Here is a 21,960-nt window from a genome sequence, read left to right as displayed (position 1 = left end):
GCAGCGCGGCCTCCCACTGCTAGGAATTACTGATGTGGAATATGGAGTTGGCGGACTGGGGATTGAGATGGCGGGCCCAAACCATGTGTGTGAGTGAAGAAGCTGACAGTCTACACAATTTGCATCTGTCCTGGTACCTTTCTGGGTACTGTCGATGGCATAGGGCGGGGTTGGGGAAAGTGCACGTCTACAGCTTGCGCCACGCTACTGATTGTCCTCTTGTGAGGGATCTGTGAGCTGTCGGGAGTTTAAGACGACTCAGGCTATAGTGCTCTGTTTTTTCCTTATCTGCCCAGAAGCTACCCCTTTCCCCCGTGTCAGACGGCACCTTTTCGAACTCAGGGTCAGCCGGGTTGCAGAATCCTTGGGCTCCCTCATGTGCCATCTCGTTCCCAGGGAGGGGCGAGTGCCTTGGTGTCGAAGCCAGGCGGACTTTTCTTCATGATGTCTCACCGCAGGTCCTTACTACATGCGCCGCTTGCGTAGAAACTCCCGCTCTTGCGTAGCTGCGCAGGGCGGTCTTATAATCCGATATGATCTTGCTGGCCTGTGGATCCGTGATGGCAATAGCGATGGCCACTTCTTCTCCCGTATCTGGGCGGGACGTGTTGACTGAACACGAGGATACCGCATTACCTTGCTGGTCAACAACCACAGCCGTTACCGCGCTTCGGCCAGGGTAGCCCGCCGTGTCTATTAAAAAAAATGCAAATGCTTTTGAGGTATTGGTTAATACTTTGTAAGATCTCAAGGCATGCGTAAGCCGCGCGAACTGTAAGTGAAGCACAGCAGGGAGTGCTGTCGGCGAACAAAACGAACTGCCATTTAAAAGCGCTTCGCGATTGACTTTTATAATATTATAATTAGTGGAATGTTTGTTTTCACTGCTTTACCTAACGACGTCAAATACCCCAGTTAAATTGCGCACGCATGGACGGTATCATGTCAAGGTTTTAAGTGAACTCAGAGGGTGAATAAGATCGGCGAGCACGCAAAAAGAGCGCGGCCAGGAGCACAGTTCGCGATAAAGTGAATTGGCACAAGAAGCGCTGCGCGAGTGGCATTTATACCAAGTAATTAGCCGGAGGTTCTTGTTCCTTCGTGGGTTGAGTACTTCCCGGAAAAACTGCTCGTTCTGTGCCGGTATCGTGCCAGGATTCTACGAACTCAGAACGCGAATAACCTATACGAGAGGCAAATAAACTGCGGCTGGGACTGCTGTCCGCGAAAAAAGCCATAGAGTAATAACCTAATGGTAACAAGAACCTGGAAACCATCCAGTTTCTAATGACAAAGCTGACAGGTAAAACAGTGTCGTTTCGTACAAAAACGGTGCGTGGTTTTTTGGACCTTTACATTATAAGATATCAGTTACTGAGTTGAGTTGTAATATTTCAATATGTTTATACATACCACAACTTTTGCATATTCAGAAATATTGCAGCTTTAAAATAAACTGATACTTCCGGAACGTAGCCGTGTATGGTAGCTTTAAAGTGCACAGAAACCGGGGAAGATCAGTTGATTTTAAAGTTATGTTCCACTACGAGCAAAAATGTTTTTTGAAAAATGTTCACGGACATTAGTCTTTGCCGAGAACTAAACCCATTTGATTTATTGTTTTAAATTGAGCACTCATTATGCGCATAAAATTACGCCAAGAAATCGTCAAAACACAGCAAAAAGCTTTTGAGGCAAAACAAAACACCATATTCTAGCGAATACAATTTGTCCATCTGAGAAGTTTACCACTATGAATTAATGAATAAATGAATGACCACACGTTTATTCAAAAAAAAAGGGAGGGATAGAAGTCCCCTTGACAGGACCGGATGCCTTGGTCAAGAGTCAGGAAGCACCTGCTGGACTCTGTGCTGATTTTCATCAGAGAAGCTGGCAATGAGGACTGCTTCTAGATGTCCTTCTTTTTCCTGTTCTTTTTAAAGCATTTTAAACTTGAGCTCCAGACGTGCCGTACGTCACTAAAAGCTAAGCATAGAAAACTGCAGAGAAGGAAAATGCAAGGTAAATAATTGCAAGGGGAAGTGGGGAGGTGGCAAGGAGCCGGCAAACTGGTGTGGGGGAGTGTGCGTCCTGGTGCTGATGTTTGACAAAGAAGGCTGGCGTCAAGAATTGGCCGCGACAAGTGATGACCTCAGCTCCGAGGTACAGGTGTTCCTCATAGTTAGGAGTCAGCGTGCGCCGGGCGGCATCACTTCTCCAATCTACTGACAAGATGGACAGGAAAGTGCTATCTCCTGAGAAAGAGCACAGCGTCATCGAGAGACGAGGGAATCCGATCGCGAGCGTGTATAGCGGTATCGAGAAGATCCGGAATTTCGGGCGCAGACTGCCGAAGTTAAGATACAATTTAAGGCTACAGAAAAATCCAACCAGAAAGGGTAGATTGTGTAAAGTTAAAGCTATAGAAACAGCCTGCTTCAAGCTAGTGAAGACCACCAGCTCCTCTGTTTCTCAGTGTTCGCACCTTAACTGTGAAGGTAGACGAATTTTTTCTTGAGCAGTTCTGCGGCTTCAATATGCTTAACAATATGTCGCCCTCTTTAAAGCCTATAACTTTAACAGTGCCCGTTGCACAAATTTTTACGTCAATACCCTGCACTTACAGAGAAAAAATATTTGGACTGGCGCGCAAGCCGGATCTTCACTCCATAATAAAAGCTCAATTGTTACATTTCTGAGTGTGGATAGTACAAAAAGTGTTTATATATATATTTTCCAGTATCTCTTTCAACACATTTTTTGATACAAACTGTTTGTTTGATATCTGCCAGTGAATTGTTTTTACGTAGTTGTTTCGCAGACCTAACTTAGAACGCCCGAAAACCCTGATCCATTTCGTGTGCGTATTTTGTTTCTAACTATGTTCCTAGAGTAGTGATGTTACCCCCCACGAGCTAATACAGGTCGTCTGCTTCTATAATAAAGTTTACTACTACTCCTCGTAATCTGATTTAAATTGTCATTGTTACTCCGAAGTCGCGAATGAATACCTTTTCTGAGCTGCCGAACCGCTGACAATAAAACTTCATTTTACAAAATTTCCTTTACTGCAGGCGAACGCCGTTGACGCATCTCTGCAACGCACATCCAAAAAGCTGGACATGAAGCAATAACACGCATAATAGCCACGACGCAAAACTGGAGCAATGTACCAAATAGGTGCTCGATATGAATAAAACTGCAAGACTTAAATGAACTTTTCTCTAATTCCATTCCTTAAGCCCAAAGCGGAAATCCTTGAAAAAAAAAAACATGACATCCTTACCCAGGCACCTTTGTTGTAGGCTTAGGAATTAATATTTGTTCACTGGAAGCTCAAGAAGGAAGCACAAATTGGGGGTTCCTTGTGTCTTCACTCGGGCATTGTCCGCAAAAAGTGTCCACAGCTGCTATCCCTTGGATAACGCGTTCTATAGCCTTCCAGGCGTTTGATAGCCCCCATACATACGAAAGAATAAAATCTCTAAAATATTCCGCTCGTTTAGTTTTACTGCGTGGATCAGAAAAAATGAACAGGAAGATGCGCTTTGCGCGCACTGTTTTATAGTATTGCATCACAAAAGAAAATAAAAAAAACTAACAGAAAAAAGACACTCGGGGTGTTCGATTTCCGTTGCTTACGGCGAACAGCACGAGTGTAAAAAAACGGGCATGAGCAAGAAAATTGACGCGCAGCCTTCATTGGTCTTCAGCTTCTGTGGAGCCATTGTGGTAGCATGAATTGTGATACCTGAAAAATAGCTGCAGTGGATCTGACGCCGAGGTGTTAAGGTAGGCAGGAAGCAAGCGAACAAAACTAGCCAAAAGAAACGCTTTCGTGAAAGATTATGCTGAAAGGTCCTGCAACATTTTTGCTCCGTACTTTCAGTGAACATATCGTATCCTATGAGGTTTGTTGGCACAGCTGAGCAAGCCCGGCTGGTGCGCGGTAAGGCCGAAATACTTTCTCCTGGTTCCGATCACTTTGGTACGGGGCAGCGGTTCAAAAGGATATCGCAAGGATAACTGTGGTTGTAACCGAAAGCGTTGAGAAAGGATGGCTGCCATGCTCAATTTGCCGTTTGTTGGGCTCGTAAACCACCCCGAGGGAGCTGCTACAAGCATAGCGCTTCAGTTATGCTAAAACTCCGCAGCCGCTGAAACGGTTGACGTGGATTTGTGCTGCCTTCGCTGGAAAAAAAAATTGTGCGTTCCCGCAAGAATGACGGCGCTTCCACGCATACAATGGCACTGTTGGGGTGTTCACGGAATTCGAGCCTTCCCTGTAAATTTTTTGCACTTATTTATTTTCGCTGCTGCCTCCTCCTGCTATTCAAAATATTGCTGCTAATGTTTTTCCAAAGCTTTTTTTGCAGCGTCTTGGTTGATACTTCATGTCTATTTTAGTTGAATGCTTTATTCGGGGCCAACTATGTGTGCTTTATGCAGGCTGATAGACATAGGTGTCGTAAGTAATTTTAGAGAGAGCAGAAAGGAGCAAACTACTACCGTCACACGGCAGCCTTTCGCGGTTTATTTTGGCACCGGTAAGCGCGGTAGCTGCTTACCGTTGTATACCAGACGTGTCATATTACGGAGATTTGTAGCTTCAATCTGTACGTTTATGTGGCGAACAAAACATCATCGGCCAGTGACAGTTTTTGAATCCATCAGCTTACGTGAGAACCAAACCTTTATGACAAAAATAGGTAATCTACGTAACTTATCCGTGGCTGCGACAACATTGCAGCACTACTTAACATTGCGAAAACATTCTGCAATAAACAGGCTAAACATCACTTGTAAATAATTACTTCAGATGGTATTTCGGGTAAACGCCTATTTTCCGCACACCGAAGAGGACATGGTGTTGTGAAATAGATATCCTCCTCTCGTTTCCTCTGTCATCATCACCAGATTGTTCGGTTAAAGACATGATCTGGTGGGGTTTCCGCGGCTCGTCCCTTTTTCCATTTATTTTAGTGCCGTCAAACTCGGGAGAAGGGACCTGCAGAAGTCATCCGCACCTGGCGGATTTGGCTACTAGTTGACCGCCTACTCATCTCTTGAGATATCGAATGATGCCGCACATCGAAGGAGCCAATTCCGGGAACGCTGGAGCAGCCTACGAAGACGAAGATAGAACAAGCCAAGCCATTAAAGATATACGCCGGACATTGCATGCGCGAGATTTTTTCTTGAGTGGAAACAGGATCCACGCGGCGAAGCCGCCGACCTCTGCCTTCTGGGTCCGGTCAACAGATCATACAATCAATGCGATGCTGGACCGGCCCATGGAGGCCCTTCTTGAAAGCAGTGCATCGTGCGACTAGGAATCACTTCAATCGTCGGAAAAATTGAAGAACTCCTCCCAACCACACGGCCACCTGTAAGTGAGTTGACCGCTATTCCTAATAAATTGACGGAACATCATGACGTACGACGGAAGATTATCCGAGACGTGGAAGACACTGTAGACATTGATAATCTGGAGGCCGACTTTGAACATGCATTCAACTGCGGTGACCTCGAGTGTGTGGAAAAAGACAAGCTTGAACTTAAAGTAGTTGAAACAAAGAAAGGTTGAGAAAACCTAATGGCGTTTATCGCAGACCGAATTCGATTAGAACATAGAGAACGCCAGAAGCATCGGACCAGATATTTAGAAAGTGACAAACCATCAAATGCAAATCACACTCACGGAGCGGAAAACGATGAAGGCCGATATGCAATGAAAAGAAATTTTGAACGTGTAATGCGAATGGAAACCAACCACGTTGTGTATTCTCCCACAGAGACTGAATACAAAGAAGGAACCGCAATCAAAATACTCCTGGAGCGAAAGGCAATGATAACAACCAGGAAAGGAGTATCGCAAACAAAGGAAACCATGAATGACTTTCACATGGATGACGTGACACCAAAGATACCACACGAGAACTGTTCTTGTAAAGGGGAAACAGCGCTTCAGCTGACCAATGATACAGACGCTGATTACTCTGGCAAAGATAAAAACATACATTTTTATGGCCTAACTTACTTTTCCTGCAATGCCCTCCAAGCCTCTGGGGAAGCAGTACATGGGAAAGAAAGGGGAATCACAAAAAAAGATTCGTTCAAGGATGCAGGACCCCAAAGATGGTTGTGCTCACAGTTTGCCACAGATCAAAAACAGACGCCATCGTGAGCTGACGCTGGAAAAACGAAGGAAGCTTCTTTACTTTCTTGCAAGAAGACGCACAGTGAACCCCTACCCAAAGCACATACCCGGAAGAGCACCGACCGCTTGAAACGAATCTTCGGGCTTGGGGCAGAGCCGCAACCGGAATACGGCCAACGTGCATCCCGCTGCAGCCAGGACAAGCAAAAGGAGCTCAACTTGTCTTACAAAAGTGCATATGTATGGGGTGCAGTACCTCACTTCATGGGTAGACCAAAGCCGACAGTGTTACCCTCGAAGAAGGTGAAGCCTCCATTTGCTGGACTCTTTTCTCCCATGGACTTGAAATGAGCTCTCCTTGGACTGAACAATTTTCTGTAGACAAACTGCACTCATTCTTTGTAGCGCGGGGGAACATGTTGGGTAATAAGTAGATATGCCTCTCTCGTTACCGCTATTATTATCACAAGATAGTTCGATTATATATATATCATCGAGTCGGGTCTCCGCGGATCGTCTCGTTCTCCACACATGGTAGGAACAATTGGTTTCGTATCTGCATCTATTGCTTGCTATATTACAGTGAACCTACACATAAACGTTTTTTAATATTGAACGACGTAATTGGGGATCGTTAATATGAAAACGTGCCAGTAATAGCATGCAGACTCATTTCCGGAACCAAATAGCCAAAACGTATGGCGCGCGTCATTTAGTAATTCAGGAAGGAAATGTTTGTCATCTCAGCAACCCACAGAAGAAATTCAATATTGTTTGCTGCAAGCTCGGTGTCGGGCAGGTGAACTTCTAAATCAGTGTGGAATCCTCTGCGGATGCACTACTCTGTCGGTGGCAGTAGTGTCGGTTAGTCTGAAGAAGATGGCTATAAAGACCCTGTAAACTCCTTCTTCAGAAGCCCTCTGTGATACCCATTCATTTTGAAACACTTTGTCCAGCTACACCTTGTCCATCTTCGAGGATGTTAGGTATAATCCGGTGGATGATGTGCGCGATGGCTTTGCCAGCTGTTATGGTTTGCAAGGTGCTTTTTTGCGCTTTGTTGTATACAGCACATCAGAGATGGTGTTTCCAGTTAGGACCTCAAATAATGCTCTAACACGGGTGGCAACAGAGGCTACGCCACTGGAAAAAGTGCCCCTTACCTCCGTTATAAAGAACATAAGACACTACTCATTGTAATCATTTTTAACGGATACATTTTTCAGCCAATCGGCAAAAATGCAATAGAAATGTCGATTACCATGTGAAATGTTGAAGCACTCGGACGTTTCAGGTTGCAAAAGTATATGCTGCTGGATTAATAAAAAATATGAAAACAAATGACTTTTCAAGCACGTGTGTACGAAAATATCTCATGGAAGTGCTGCCGAATAACGTTCACGAAGAAATCCGCAGCAACAGGCTGACCTTCAAACAACTTTTTGGACGTCAAGAAAAAATGCTAGGAACGTCAAAGACGAAAAGGGCGTCAAGCGAAAGAGCCCCAAAAAAATCCAGCTATGTGTACTTCTAGATAAAATATTTAACGAAGCAAAAGAGTGCACACGTGGCTCACGCCCGAAAACATTCTGCCGGAATACGCTCACCCGGCTTCAATGCGAAAACAGGGAATGCGAAATCAGTTTGAAGCACGTGTGTTTTGAGGTACAGGAAATGGTAGTACGAAAAATGTCAGGACCCTTCCACAGTGTGGCGAAGTATGGCCAGAAAAACTAGGCGCAGTCAAAGGAGGGCACGAAATAAAAGACGCGTGTATGCAATTAAAGATTGATCGCACTTTGTACGTAGCTGGAGGAAACTTGCAAAAAGCAGAGTTTTATTTTATCGAAAAAAATTGGGGCGCTTCGTTTCCCTTCGTGAGCACGTGTTTAGACAGCAGCAGGAATTTCAGAACATTAACTACATCAAGGTGAATTACGCAATTATCAAATTTAAATGCAACTCGGCGTAGCGATAGAGCTGCCATAGCGGGGAATTATCATATAGTTTGTTACAGGACCGTTTCGAGAAAAAAAAGATGGTTACAGCGGTTTTCTGTGACCAAACTCCCTCAGTAGGCTGCACTGTATCGATAGCCGAGAGACATGTTGTGGTGTTTACAACCTAATTGTGAACTAATTGGCACCATAGCGCCTGAGAAGTAAATTAAGAAAAGAGAAAACACAAAGACGGCGTTCACTTCAAACTGAATGTCATTCCTGGAAGAGCTGTACCTATATTTGCACGTCGGCAAATAAACACAATAAGCATGGCCAGATTACACAGAGCCCTATGTAAACAAGTCTCACACGTGACGCGCAGGCCAGATAAACAAACACCCTCAGAGACAATGCGACGAAAGAGCAAATAATGCGCTTGCGAAGTTGTCGGCCGATGATTGCGCTTGAGGGATCTATCGAGTACGTGTATGACGATTCTTGGCTAATCATGTAGTTCTCGGAACGCCTGTCAAGCAACCACACGAGCGAGTGGTGGGCAATGTGCGGCAAAGGGTCGTTTTCCACAGCTCGTTCCCTTCCTTTTAACTGAATATTTACGCACCTGGTGGTCTCACCCACACGCACTCTCTTACAGGACCAAGTAAGATTGTACAGAACTTCGTTGGCGCACGGTTTAAACTGCGATACAGGTCTGACACTGCAGCACTCATGGGGTCCACGTTTCGTATTCTTAGCCATTCTCCGCAATGCCGCAAAAATGCTTTTTAGCCGTCTAGGAGCGCCTAATACCACTCTACCACATTACCATGGCGCCACTTTCCGTACCCGATGCGACATTTTATTCGCAACAGGATCAACTACAGGCCTGAATTTAGGGCCTTTATTTTTTCTTCCCTGTCAGCGCAGCCCAGCAGCGAGGTGCCATGCCGGCAGACCGCTCAAATTTCCTATAATAAAGAGTCTTCCCTTTCCGTCTCGGTCTTCCTGTCTCACTGGCTCGTTTCAATACTACCAAACGGGTGCACATCTGTTGTTTTCAAAAACCCAACATTTCTTCCAAACCCTTGTGACGCCTTATATTCCGGGTACCGTGCAAGTCTGAATCCGGATTTCTGTTCACAGAGATTTCACCAATCTATTCCAAATAGACAGATGGCAGGTGACATTTTCAATGTAAAGAACACTTCTGCCGCATTAAATTGGAGTCTACAACACAACATGCTCCAAGATGATTACGAAAGTTAATGTGAAGGTTAAATTTATCATTGTAGCGGCGAACGGCAAACATGGAACACAAGAAATATCTTGCAGTTTGTGATTTTTGAAAATAATAGTTTTTCTTGCGAAAAATTTACCCGAAAACATTGCTCTGTCTCTCTATGTGGCTCTATCTCGGCATTTCGTTTGATTCAGCCGCCCCGCCATACGATAGGCTAGTTCTGCAACGCGAATTTTATAAGGTAATACCTTTCCAAACCAATAAATCGGGTGCGATATAGTCCGTTCTTGACAAAACTTTTGACCAAAATGAAAACGTATATGTTTCAGGCAAAACACCAATATGTGACAGATACAAGGCACTGTTTATTTAATTGATAATATATGTGGGCTCGATAAAGCCGAAAGCGTGTAAAAATAGGCGTTGAAACAGAATTTTCACAGAAAATCCAAACAGCGCTAGCGGCCGACCTCAGACCGTATTGCCACATTGTAAGAAGCCCAAAAGTAAAGACAGGTTTCAGTAGACGGCGCGTCAGCAGAGGAACGCGAAAAATTATATTCGCTTTAGCGGACTTCCATAGTATTTATAGGAGATAGACAGGAGGAGACAAACGCGAAATTGGGGCGGGAGGAAAAATGGAGTATTTTAGGTTGCGGCGGTGGGACAAAATTGCCGTTTTCCCACGACATTTGCAGCGAAGTAAATCGATACGCGGCCAATGCATTTTGTCTCTCATCTACAGATTCTTTTATCAAAGCTAGCATTGAAACCTGAAGATAATTCCTAACATCGTTCCCAGATGAAATGCCCTTTCTACGTACTCGAGACTGAACTGCGCAAAAAATAAATTATTGTCCGTAGTATATCCGGGGTGCTGGCGACTTTATACAAAGCCATCGCAACACCAAGACGTGGACACAAAAAGGCAAACGCAAGCAGTGAAATGCGGCATTTGGGGACATCTTGTGAGGAATACCGACGTGACTTTATCGCAAGCACGGTGCTTTCTTCACATTCCGGTAAATAACCTCAGTAATGCAAGTACAGTCACCACAAATGGGTAATTAACTACGCACACACCTTGTGGCTTTGCGTACGAACACTCCCCCGCTGTTGTAACATGCCGTGCGCGAAAATAAAACTTGCTCGATGTGTGCGCCAGAGCTGAGTCTCTGTCGCATTAATTTGCCCCTCTAGACAAGACAACAGAATAAGCGAACCTCATTTGGTGACAATTTTCGCTAAAGCGGGATTGTAGATATCCGCGAAATGGCCCATAAATCTATTTTTCAGCAACCGAAAAAAATTGCCAAAATAAGTTCCCGCTTTACCAGCTCGCGTTTAAATGGACACATGCTCTCCAAGTGCCGGAACAGGACGCCGTTATGTCCGCGTCAGTTAAAACGGTGCGAAAGCGAGCGTCCGGGTGAGCGTGATTGTGAAGTGATGGTGAGCGTGAAGTCAAGTGTAACTAGGAATGGTACGTACAGGGAGTGTGAATTCGCGCTACTTTATTCATTTTAGGTGTTTGAAGCGCAGCTAAAGCCGCTGAAATGATCCGAAGTCCCTCAACCAGTTTCATTTAAGAGGCGCAATAGACAACCCTGGAGCTAGAACACTCATCTGGAAACACCGGGTTGCCGGAACTAAAGCGTTTTTAGAGCTCCTCTGGCTAGTTTCCCCAAAGAGAAAATGCGCTAATAACCACTACTTTCAGATGCGCAAAGTCGCGATGAAGGTAGATAGTGTAGATAGATAAACCACCACCGTAAAAAAGTCACAAATACACGGGCAGTTTACGAGAAAGTAGAGTCACTCTGTCTATGTTTTTTAGCTCTCCACGTTTGTGCGTATTTTAATACGATAGTAAACCAATATGCCGACCTGTCTCATTTGATGCCACTCTAATGAACCTGGGCGGATATGTACAAGGAAAAATGTACTATACACAACATAACAACTTTGCGGTGCGTATAAGTTTTTTATTCGCTACTTATAGAAAAACGTTTTCTGTCTTGCCTTGTGACAAGGTTATTTTGCAGTACAAGTGTTGGGGTCGGTTAGCTTGAGTCATACGTATCTGAGGGGCTTGGAATGACACGATAACTAATGAGATGGACAGTGGTCATGTGCTCAAACTTTAAAGTTGAAGTAGAAATTTTGTTTTTTACAAGAATTTCTAGCATTTATATGACAACCTCGTGACGTCATGTGCACGGGGTACAAAATGTCGAGCGCTATACGGGCGGAACACATCGAGTAAGCACGCCGAAGGAAACCGTCGTCCTTGAGTGATATATACGTCCGCGCGTAGGTAAGCACTCTGGTAACTGTGTATTGTAGGGGAAATAATTACGTTCCTTAGAAGAGCTATTTGTGACTCCGCACCAGTTTGTGATTGCCCGTACCAAAGTGAGAATCGGCACCAAATTTTGTTGTTTACTAGGTATAGTTGCGCGTCTAATATTACTTTCGGCCAATGTAATAAATTTATATTTAGGGGAAGATTGTAAATTTATGTCTTCAGGTATGGCTGCTGCCAGGTCTTTGCGGACTAGTTCAGAAATAAAGTAATTCTCTTTTATCGAACGTGGCGTAAATTCCGTGTTTTAAGCAAGCAGGTGCAGAGTGTTATCTCTTGCAAACATTATAGAAAAAGGTATTTTTAATTTTATTCTCTAAAACTATTTCGAGACGAATCGGCATAAAAATATTGAAGTGAAAAATTGTCATTGAACAGAGACTACCGGGCTTACAAATTGGTGCTGCTGTTGTCTGAGTTGCGTTTATCTGTTTCAGGTACATGTGAGCGTAGGCGTGCAGAACCAAAAGTTGCATTAAAATAGTGAACCATACTTCCTCGCTTCTGCGATGTATTAAAACGGTTGGAAGAATTTTTATTGTTGCAAATTACATGACTATGTATTCAGATATGAGCGTCTTTAAAAAAAACTTCTCATACACACAATGTATTTTCTAAAACAAAAATCAAATATGGGCCTACGGTATCTAAGACACGGATCATCTTGGGCCACACGCCGAAGTTAAAAAAATGAACGGCCCTTTCATAAACAACCTTATGATTGAAACGCGAAGTGTTCTCTGGGTAGAATTAGGTGCGCGTTTGCAATTGATGCCTTTGAATTCGATTTATTTAGACGTTCGAGTAGCTTTGAGTATTAGTAATGCTTATACTTCACACATCATATCCGCCATCGGCGACTTTTCACTTGCTGGTTATAGCTTTCTGGACACTGTGGTGCCCCTGTATGGATTCGGCTATTGTATCGCTGCAAAGGTGCTTTGCGAATGTTAGATCAATGCACGAACGAAAGTCGCGCCAAAGGAGCGAAATCGGATAGACGTGGGCTTCACAACGCGAGGGACCCATGTTGAATTCCGACCCCGAGAAACGTTTTTGTTTCTTGAGTCTCATCCAATGTTATCATGATCACCATCATCATGAGCCCTTTGCGGAAACCCATTGTGTAGAGTTCACTTTTCTGCAGAGCGTTTTGTTGCTACGATCTACTGCGCAAGTGGGGTACGGAAAGCTTCTCTTTAAAATTCCGATATTGGTGCAGGTAGAACTTGTGTAGGTGCTCTACGTTTTTCCTTAGGTGGCTGTAGTGGTCGAAGATTCCGGCAGGGGAAATACAGTGGAGACGGCAATAACGCAATTACGGCGGTGATTTTGGGCAATGCACCAGTTATTTTACAGCTCAAAAATTGGCATTAGCTATCGCATAACCAGCAAAGTTGTCTAGAATGTAGGGAAACGTATTTATTGCAGGACCCAGTGGATCAGCAAGGACAATTAGATAAAATAATTAGCGAAATTCAACGTACATATATATCAGATGCCTAATATCCACACTTGATAAGTCATGGCGCCACCACAAAAGACATTTTAGCAGGGAGATACACTCGTCGCGAGAAATCGACTAAATGCAGGTAGTGCCTACACAATTTGATTCTACAAGCCATGAAACTGCTGTTACAAGTTAGCGGTGGCTGGAAGCTATACATAACCCCAGCTAGCACAAAAAGGTTACGAAACGTGTATGAAGAAGTAGGCTACAAAAAGACTCGAAAAAGGCGCCCGCCGTTTTGGCGAAGTCTTATATTTCTGGTAATGGGCGGCTGGCTCAACCTTTTTCGGACAATCTAAATCCGGTTTTGTAAACATCGAGAAAAATCCAGTTTAGAATAGCGATGATACATAAGCTGTAAAATTCGTTTTGGACGTATTGCTAAGCGGCCTGTAAGACGTCTTGTAGACGCCTACAAAAATTCAGTTTAATCTGGTCGTTGCGATGCTACTATATCTCTTTGTTGGCTTACTAAAGTTACATTTAGCCAGCCTGATAGACGACCATCCCGTGCGTTTTGTTCCCGCTCTCCGCACCATTGTCGCATAAAATAACGGAAACACTGCATGCAGGAAAGTACAACAAGATGAATGCCGTGCGCGCTATACGTAATCTCCGGAATAATAAAAACGCAATATGTGGAAATATTTTATTCATTTATTTTTTATTCATTTAATTCATTTATTCATTATTTTATTCATCCAGACACTTTAATTCATGATTTACGGTTCCGTTGTGATTCAGAATGATTAGTGTAGAGTGCCTGTAAATTTCTCCAGAAAATTCCGCCGTGCCTCGCATCGATCTGTCCCTATCTTTTCAGCGGCCACAATTTCATTGGGTGTTCCTATGAAAAAAAATTGGCCGCGTATCTGCTCCTTTCTTTAGAAATGTCATGAAAAGACGATAGTCTTTGTAGAAATTTGCCAAGGAAATGTCCCTTTTTGCTTTCCCGCTCACCTCTCATGCTGTTCCTATTCCATCGCGCTCATCCCAAGGTAAACGCACTAAAGGTTTGCTCAAGGCGATTTGAATTCAACGCGTTCCAGTGCTACAGGCCGGGTTCATCTACGCAAGCGCTGCAATACGGCGGAGACGCGCGTGAATTTAGGCGGCCGAATTCAAGGTTTATAGAACCGCGCTGCCGTGCTCCACGGGCGTTCCAAGCAGAACGTGGAACCTAGCAAGTGGAACCTTTCGTTGCTGTTGCCGCGTGATTTCTCCTATGCCAAAAGGAGGTGGCGCGGGCAACAGCAGGCGGCGGTTTTCTGCAGTAGATGTAGAATATCATTTGCTATCGAGAGCCCATGCATCCATAAAATTTTAATAAAGGAATACTGTAAATATCCCTTGTGCATCAAGTTTCGGTCGTATACTTGCGTAATGTCTTGTTCATGTTCAACAAAGTTGACAAGTATGAACATATAAACTGGGCTCTCATTTGGCTGTGAGTATATACGACTATTGCGCAGTATACATTTTACTTTGGCCGGGTGGCTCAATCGAGTCCCAGACAGACCGACAGACGGACAGACAGACAGACATACAGACAGACCAAGATTTCTGGGTTTAAGTAGCCCAAGAAAGACTATCGTCTTTAAAAGAGGAAGGTAAGAAAAGAAGGCTCAGCACACTTGGGTGCAATAACATGAGAACTCGAAACGGCAGAGCAACACTTCCCAAACGGTTCCAAAACGCACTGGAACCGCACCAAGAAAACAAGTATGATGCGTGAAGATCCAGCCATCAAACGCTGCATACGACATTACACAGAAGGTTTCAAACAATAATCAAGTAGAAATATACAAAAAATACCCATTGTCTGCGAATAATACAGTATTTTCCACAAGCTAATGGTGGGGCCGCACGCACGATATGCGCTCCACCGACCACGCTGGTAAACATGTCGACGCATGAACCTCCGTTGGCGCCCGCGTCTGTGGTGCCTGGATGCTCGCTCCCTCCGGCCGGTACTTGTCCAAACATGCACGAGTGATACGCCCCCGCTGTTTATAAAATGGTCAATGCTGGCTTTGGTTCCTTGTACAAACGGGGCGCGCCGAAGCTGATTAAACGTGCACGTACAGGCGGGAATACAACATTCTGGAACTCCCGAGCGCGTGGCGAAAATCATCGCTGCGTATTCTGGAGGCATGGCGCCTACTCTCGAGACCAACCTGGAACGCATGCGCATCCTTGCCTCTTCATAGAATCGCCATTTTTCTCGCTTTCAGCAGCCCCGCTATGACTGCCCGTACGGTATCGCAGGGCGACGCATTTGTGGCATCGTTTTCGCCACGACGACCAGTCCACGGGCCGATGGACCAATTCACAGGCCTTTGCGGGCGTTTTCTTCAAGTTTTAATTCATCATTTATTAGAAAACATTGAGTTTTTCTAACAGCAACGCTGTTTAGCAAATCATAATTTTTCGTGTCCGCAGGTTACATACCAAGAAATTGCCGAGCACCCGCATGTGAGCGCAGGCCTCGCGGCGACCGCCCAGCAGTTAAGAAAAAGCCAAGAAAACGCCTAGCTTTCGTGTGTGCCTACCTCGCGATGACCACCCAGCTTCCCCTGGAGACTGGTTGATTTGATTTTATTTTTGATTTGAGTGTAAGGTTTAATGCTCCAACGCAGGGCAGCAGATGAGGCGCGCCGCAGTGGAAGGCTCCGGATTCAATTTTTTACCGCCTGGGGATCTTCAACTTGCGTCGAAATCTCTAACCCACAAGCGTTTTTGCTTTTCGCCTTCATTGGAAAAGCGGGCGCCGACACCGGGAATTGTTCCCTCGTGCTCAGCAGCACAATGCCTTAGGCAGTGAGCTACCACGGCGGTTACATCCCCGGGAGACCTTCGTCAAGCCAAGCATACCTACTTTGTGAGATTCGCCAAGACTGACCCCCACCCCATCCCCTCCAAAAAAAAATTGCCGTAATCGTGGCAACACTTGCTCGGAACGAGAAAGACCCTTAATTGCGTACGCCCTTCCAAAGAGATGGCACACGATTATCACTTCCAAAAAATTAAATAACCTCACACTTATAGCAAGAAACTGGAGTAATGGTCGTCGCGGCAGAGGTAAAGAAGCAAATTGGGTGCAATCGTGAACTTAAACATTTTTGATGGTCGTGAAGGTTTCTTACTGCTTCACTTCCTTCAAGTCTTACGCGTTAGTGTGAGCTTCCTTCATTTCTTTTGTACAGGTGGGTGAAAATGGGCAAACAAAAACGAAACCATTCCAGGTAATGATAGATCAGCACGTAGTGGACAAACACAGGGGCAAAGGGTAGCGCAACTGGCTCGTATGCAGGACCGCAGATACGTAATCAGAGGTTGCGCAGTCGCACAGAATCATAGCCCCGTAGCGCGGTACTGACAATCCGTCTCGGTTGCCGAAAGCGGGGAAACTCGCTTGCATGCGAGTAAGTAAAGACACGCATGCGCACCGCAACGGTATCGACAGCAGGCGACATGACGCCAGATTGCGCAGGGACGGTTTTCGCCACCCCGGCCTGAACGTTCTTCCACACTGCACGCATTAGAACCAAAAGAAACGCTCGGCAATAACAAAACCTGGTTTTAGGACGACGAGATAGTTGTGAAATCTTAAAAAAACCGACCGCAACTGCTCAAGGTCTGGACCGGTAAAGATGACAGTGAGGGTGCCAGCTCACCTACAATTTCATGCGAGGCGCGACTCTTGCACAAGTGCTAACGGTCATATTTTGAAGTAGCTCCCAAGAACCTCACATTTACATTCACGTTGGAAAAAATCAAATGTACCCAATTTTCAAAAGAATGGCTGCATCAAGCCAGCGAATTCTGTAGCGTAAAGGGGAGAAGAACTTGACAGATACCTCCACACGAAAGAATGAAATTGCGCCTTTCGCCATAACAGCCACAAAACATGACACGATTAGCATTTATTACGCGTATACCTCCCGATAGCCAGAAAGCAAGCACATCAACAAGGCAAAAAACGAGCGCTTCTATGTCACTTCGCTTCGAAGCAACATATATTGGCCAACGACTTTTCCCGCCTTTTGCATCAGAAGCGACGCTTACATTTCTGACATGCAAAACGAAAACTCTAAATTATCACTGTTAAATATGATTATGACAAAGTACGCGCATAAAAATATCAAAGGTGAAGCAGCAACAACTTCAAGTACGGGGTATTTTTGCGCGTCCTTCTCGAAAAGTCAGGTGTGGTGTGGCATGCTGCACGACCGTTTACATCAACAAAATACCACTCTATCAATCTTATAAATACCAAAGCACTGCATACCTTTACGTACCGAATCAAAACTGCAGGAAAGAAAAGACACCACATGGGTTTTGTACTCACCCGACAAAATTAAGCGAATGTCAGTGCGCCGTCATCAGACGGCGTCGTGGCCGGCGTCGTCTATCGTGGCCGGGGCGCGGCTTGATGCACCGCTTGCACAGCGCTCGCTCCGAGTGCACGGTCCGATACCCCACTGCTTTTCCTTTGTGCCTCAAAGCGACCTGCTCATGCGCTTTAGCCCACACCCTCGCACTCGACATGCCCCTGGGGCGACTGGTTTTCCCCCGAGGGGAAACTCACCATTGCAAAACAAGTCTTTTCGGCGGCTAATAGGGACCGAATAAATCGGTGCCGTTTCCTACGTCGAGAAGACGGCTGCGACAGAGCTCAGATAAAACAGGAAATCAAAATCGTAACAGGAAATCAAATCGTAAAAAAATTGGCATCTCCGAAATCGTGTTATGTGCGTCTAACTTGGTCAAAATCTGTTTCGACCAATATGTCTCCCAAACAGACGTTTTAGACATTTTATGGTAGCTGGGTCATGTTTACTTAACTAGGTAAATGTTATATTGAAATTATTTGGTTCTCTGCACGCAGTTGACTTAACATACAAGAGGCATCAGGTAAGACTCTTGGACATTCGTTGTTTGGGTTAAACAGAACCCGTCGGCAATTTATTATTGGAATATATTTGTTTAGAACAGATGGAGAAGAGCCTAAATCTCTAAAAAGCGAACGTTTATTTTGTGTTCAAATAGTTACCTTGCCATGCAGAACCTCACTGATGCCTCTGCAAAAAGCAGTTTGGTATTCCAGTTAAAAACATTTTAATGTAATTACTTCCTGGCTTAAGGATTGACGCACTGATAGAATGCCTATAGTTTGAATTTAGCGTTAGGAAGACAAAAAAAAATGCGACGCCAGAAACGTGACAAGACAGTGACGACCGGGGTATTGAATTAGGAAACGAACTCAGGAAATGCTTCACCATGAGCGCACACGTTGTACAAGTTATTGATGCACTTTCTGGTCCTGCTGAGAGCTTACCGACTAGACCAGGTGTAAGTATCCTTAGATTGTAAAAATTATGAACACCAATGTTTTTACCTCACTGTGTTTAAAAATACGTACTAAGCATGCTAGTACTAGTAAAATACATATTTTTTAAAAGATTGCAACATTGCTCCTCCACTTACTTGCTAAAATTCCCTAAACAACTGTATTTATCTAAGGTTAACCTAACACTGCGAAGCGGTAATGCCCACACTTCTTGGCTGCCAGACCAGCCCGGTTTATGTAGCCCGGGTAGTTGCGGGTCCGTGGTCTAGTAAATGCCGAAACGCTTGTGGCAGCCGTTTATTCAGCAGGTGTTAGATGGGAATGTCAGACGCGCTAAGGCCACAGTTGTGCCGCCAAAATTGATTGGCTATCGTGCGTTCATGATTTGAGCTAATATCGAAGGCTTAAGGTGAAGCAAGGATGAAAATGAAGGGACACTGCACATATGGCTCTCAAACACCAAGATTAGCAAATACTAATGGACAGAACACCTCACCCTGTCAGTTTATAAGCAAGCCATGGTAATGCAGAACTACCGATAATGTAAGCCCAGTACTTTTAATGAGTGACTAAACAATCGAAGTATTTAAACATTCTGTTTTAGTGTTGCCATACAGGGTTTTTATTCAATATTGCTGACGCATTATTATTTGAGCACATAAAATAGCCATACTCAAAAGTAAAATTACACATTTATTCGATATTTTGTTATCCCTTACAAAATGGGATGTTTTTGTTGCTTTGTACGTCCTATTCAAGGAACTGCTACTATGAAGACAGTGTTGGCTGCTGGCAGTTTTCTTACTTTTGTTGCTTTCATACCAAGTCTTTCGGACGCTACTGCACGTGAGTCCAACATTTTGTTGGTCGTTCCTTTTACTGAATGTTTGAAAAAAAAAAAACAGAGGAAAGTTAAAGTGAAGTATACGCATATTGGGAACTTGTTCTGTTTACTTTTTGCACACAAGGTCCGTCACCGACGAAACCATGCAAAGCTCTGCACATATATGATCCGCTACAAATCCGAAAGGTAAGGTACCAGAATACTCTTTGGCGCTCACTATTCATACGCACGGTTTGTAACAAAGTTCAACCAAAAATGACTGCTTTTGAACAGGTCATTTATGGGTCACTGTAGTAATGGAGTTATAAAAGAAAAAAACAGACACTAGTCACTAGGCAAACGGCACTTCAAAATGAGTGGCATCATGTACCACTTAGATAGATTTCACGTTCACTTGGCATGGCTAATACACAAGCTTAAAGGAGCCATGAAGAGAAAATACAACTTCGTTTAATTTGAAAGAACTAGGATTCAGTATCTCACTCAGCTCTATTACAGCCCCAAAAGATGTTTTTTAACAAACAAAAAGCAAGAAGTATTTAAAAACTTTCAAATTTTGCGCCACAGTGACGTGTTATGAGCAAGAATGACGTCATACGGGCCAACAATAAAACATAATTTTCAGTGCGTTAACTGCACGTTAGCATTCAAGTGATGCGGTTAAATGAAACTAGAGGCCCCATTATAGACGTCGAGTCATGTTTCATCGCGACAGGTCACTTAGGCGGCCGCCAATCGCGCAAACAAGGTTCTGTGACGTCATAGAAAAGTTGCGGGAAATTGGCTAGGGGGTCGCGACTGCTTCACACGTTTTCGTCAATATCTCCGTTATTTTTTCGAAGATTGCGATGATATTTGTATCATTGTTATCGGGACTAAGCAGTCTTTCTAATAAGCCCAACTTGTATTTTGTCTTCATGGTTCCTTTAAAAGTAACCTCTGACTACATCGACCATGATTGCTGAAAGAAAGTTTAACGTGGTGTTACAAATTTAACCCTTTCACCCTCGAAGTTTTTCTTTCTATCGAAAAAACGTTTTCTGCTTGTTTTCAACATTTTTTCGATCATATGAGCTTACAAACTAAAATTTGAGCTGCTCATGCAAGAATTTCGCGATTTACAAGCATAAAATAAAATTTGGTCATCTTTCAATAAATATTTAAACTTACATCAGAAAAACTTTTTTTGGTTGTTATCCGAAATTTTGGATAACAGTGAGCCCACATACAAAAAATATCGTTGGTATTGCAAGTTTTTTCAGATATACAACCATTTCTTAAAAGTAGGACTTCGGCACTTGGGGCCACCCTGACGTCAATTTGGTCATCACCTTTATGCCTTCCTTTTTCTAGCCTCCAGCTTTAGCAAAAAACAACCAATGCTGTTTGTAAAAAAAGACAGCGTCCTTGGTGATATATTTCCTACAAAACCAGCTGTTTTGTGCTTGTTCTCAAATTGCTGGAGTCTTTTGGTTTATGTCCTGAATGCAGGACGCTAGGCCCAAAAGAGTAAAGGTATCGCAAATGAAAAATTTATTTGTTGGGAACGTCCCTAAGCCTAATTTAATCATAACAAGCAGTTATTACAAAGTTGCTGCTATACCCGTAAATGGGACAAGAAGCCGCATTGCGAGGCAAGAAAAAATACAACACATTAGCTGTTTCTGCGCCTCAAGGGCTGCATTGCGCTGCAACGAGATTTTGTTTCGTATGTTTGGTAATCCCTCGTTATAACGAAATCGCTTTACTCTAAATATCTCTTTCTTCGAAATTTCTTCTGGTCCCAACCGAAACACATGCTTTTTAGGCCGCATTACTCAAAGCGTACGGAGAGCTTGACCCTCTTACACGAACTGGCCAGTGGAGGCGTCGCCAAGCAGCGGCGACTCAGCGGCGAGCCAGGCTGTCACCATGGTGGGTCAACAGAAGATTGTGTTTCCCCACTGATTTTCTCGAGCCGGTCATGCTCGATTCGCCTGATCCGACTTTAGACAAAGTATTAAATTGCGTGGTAGGGCCATTAAAATTTGTTCCTAGACGTTGGTCAATGGCGTGGTCGAGATGGTTCGCGAACACCGACACTCACTTCATAGAATGAGCCGTGTCGTCCACAACAGGGTCCCAAAAACGTCTTGTGCCGCAAACTTAACGACTGCACAGCTCGAGAAATAATGCCCAGTGATCGTGCCAAGCCCCTAGTGCGAATTTGGTCGGAGGATTTCTTGATTGCGCTGTGTACCCACAATGAGCGGTTCATCGTTTTTTACCTCAACAAACACGACCTCAAACTCTAGCCATTGCGATTGCGGCACTTTCCAGCGCTAAACTCTCGTAGCTTTCCATGACGCCCGTACGCCTCTTATAGAAGTGGCCACTGCCACTGCCTCTTTTATGTGCGGCGACCGCAGCGTCATATAATGCTCTGGTAACTGGGAGCAGGGGTTGCTCACACCCAGCAAGAACTTGAAACAACCAAAGCTGCTTGCCTTTTTGCCCCTGAATAAAGTTTTGCGTCACTGAATAATTTTTTTTTCACACAACTTTG

At 44.3% G+C, this 21,960-nt stretch overlaps 1 protein-coding gene across 3 annotated transcripts in view; it reads left to right on the top strand.

Moving 5' to 3' along the window:
- Positions 1-11,556: 11,556 nt before the first annotated feature.
- The window catches only part of LOC144137964 (uncharacterized), a 48,795-nt gene continuing 38,391 nt past the window's right edge, over positions 11,557-21,960 (top strand). Inside the window, exons 1-4 of one of the 3 annotated variants that reach the window (XM_077669998.1) lie at positions 11,572-11,660; positions 18,110-18,135; positions 19,331-19,417; positions 19,540-19,601. In XM_077669998.1, coding sequence (XP_077526124.1) covers positions 19,342-19,417; positions 19,540-19,601 — 138 coding nt within the window. In that variant the 5' untranslated portion in view covers positions 11,572-11,660; positions 18,110-18,135; positions 19,331-19,341. Of the gene's footprint in view, positions 11,661-18,109; positions 18,136-19,330; positions 19,418-19,539; positions 19,602-21,960 lie in introns of all 3 variants that reach the window. The other 2 variants (XM_077670000.1, XM_077669999.1) reach the window with 2 other exon arrangements.

The sequence above is a fragment of the Haemaphysalis longicornis genome, unplaced genomic scaffold (assembly GCF_048455015.1).
Source record: "Haemaphysalis longicornis isolate Haplotype H1 unplaced genomic scaffold, Haemaphysalis longicornis Haplotype H1 scaffold_5, whole genome shotgun sequence".
NCBI lineage: Eukaryota > Metazoa > Arthropoda > Arachnida > Ixodida > Ixodidae > Haemaphysalis > Haemaphysalis longicornis.
Note: the sequence above shows the minus strand (reverse complement) of the source record. Positions and strands in the feature narration are given on the sequence as shown.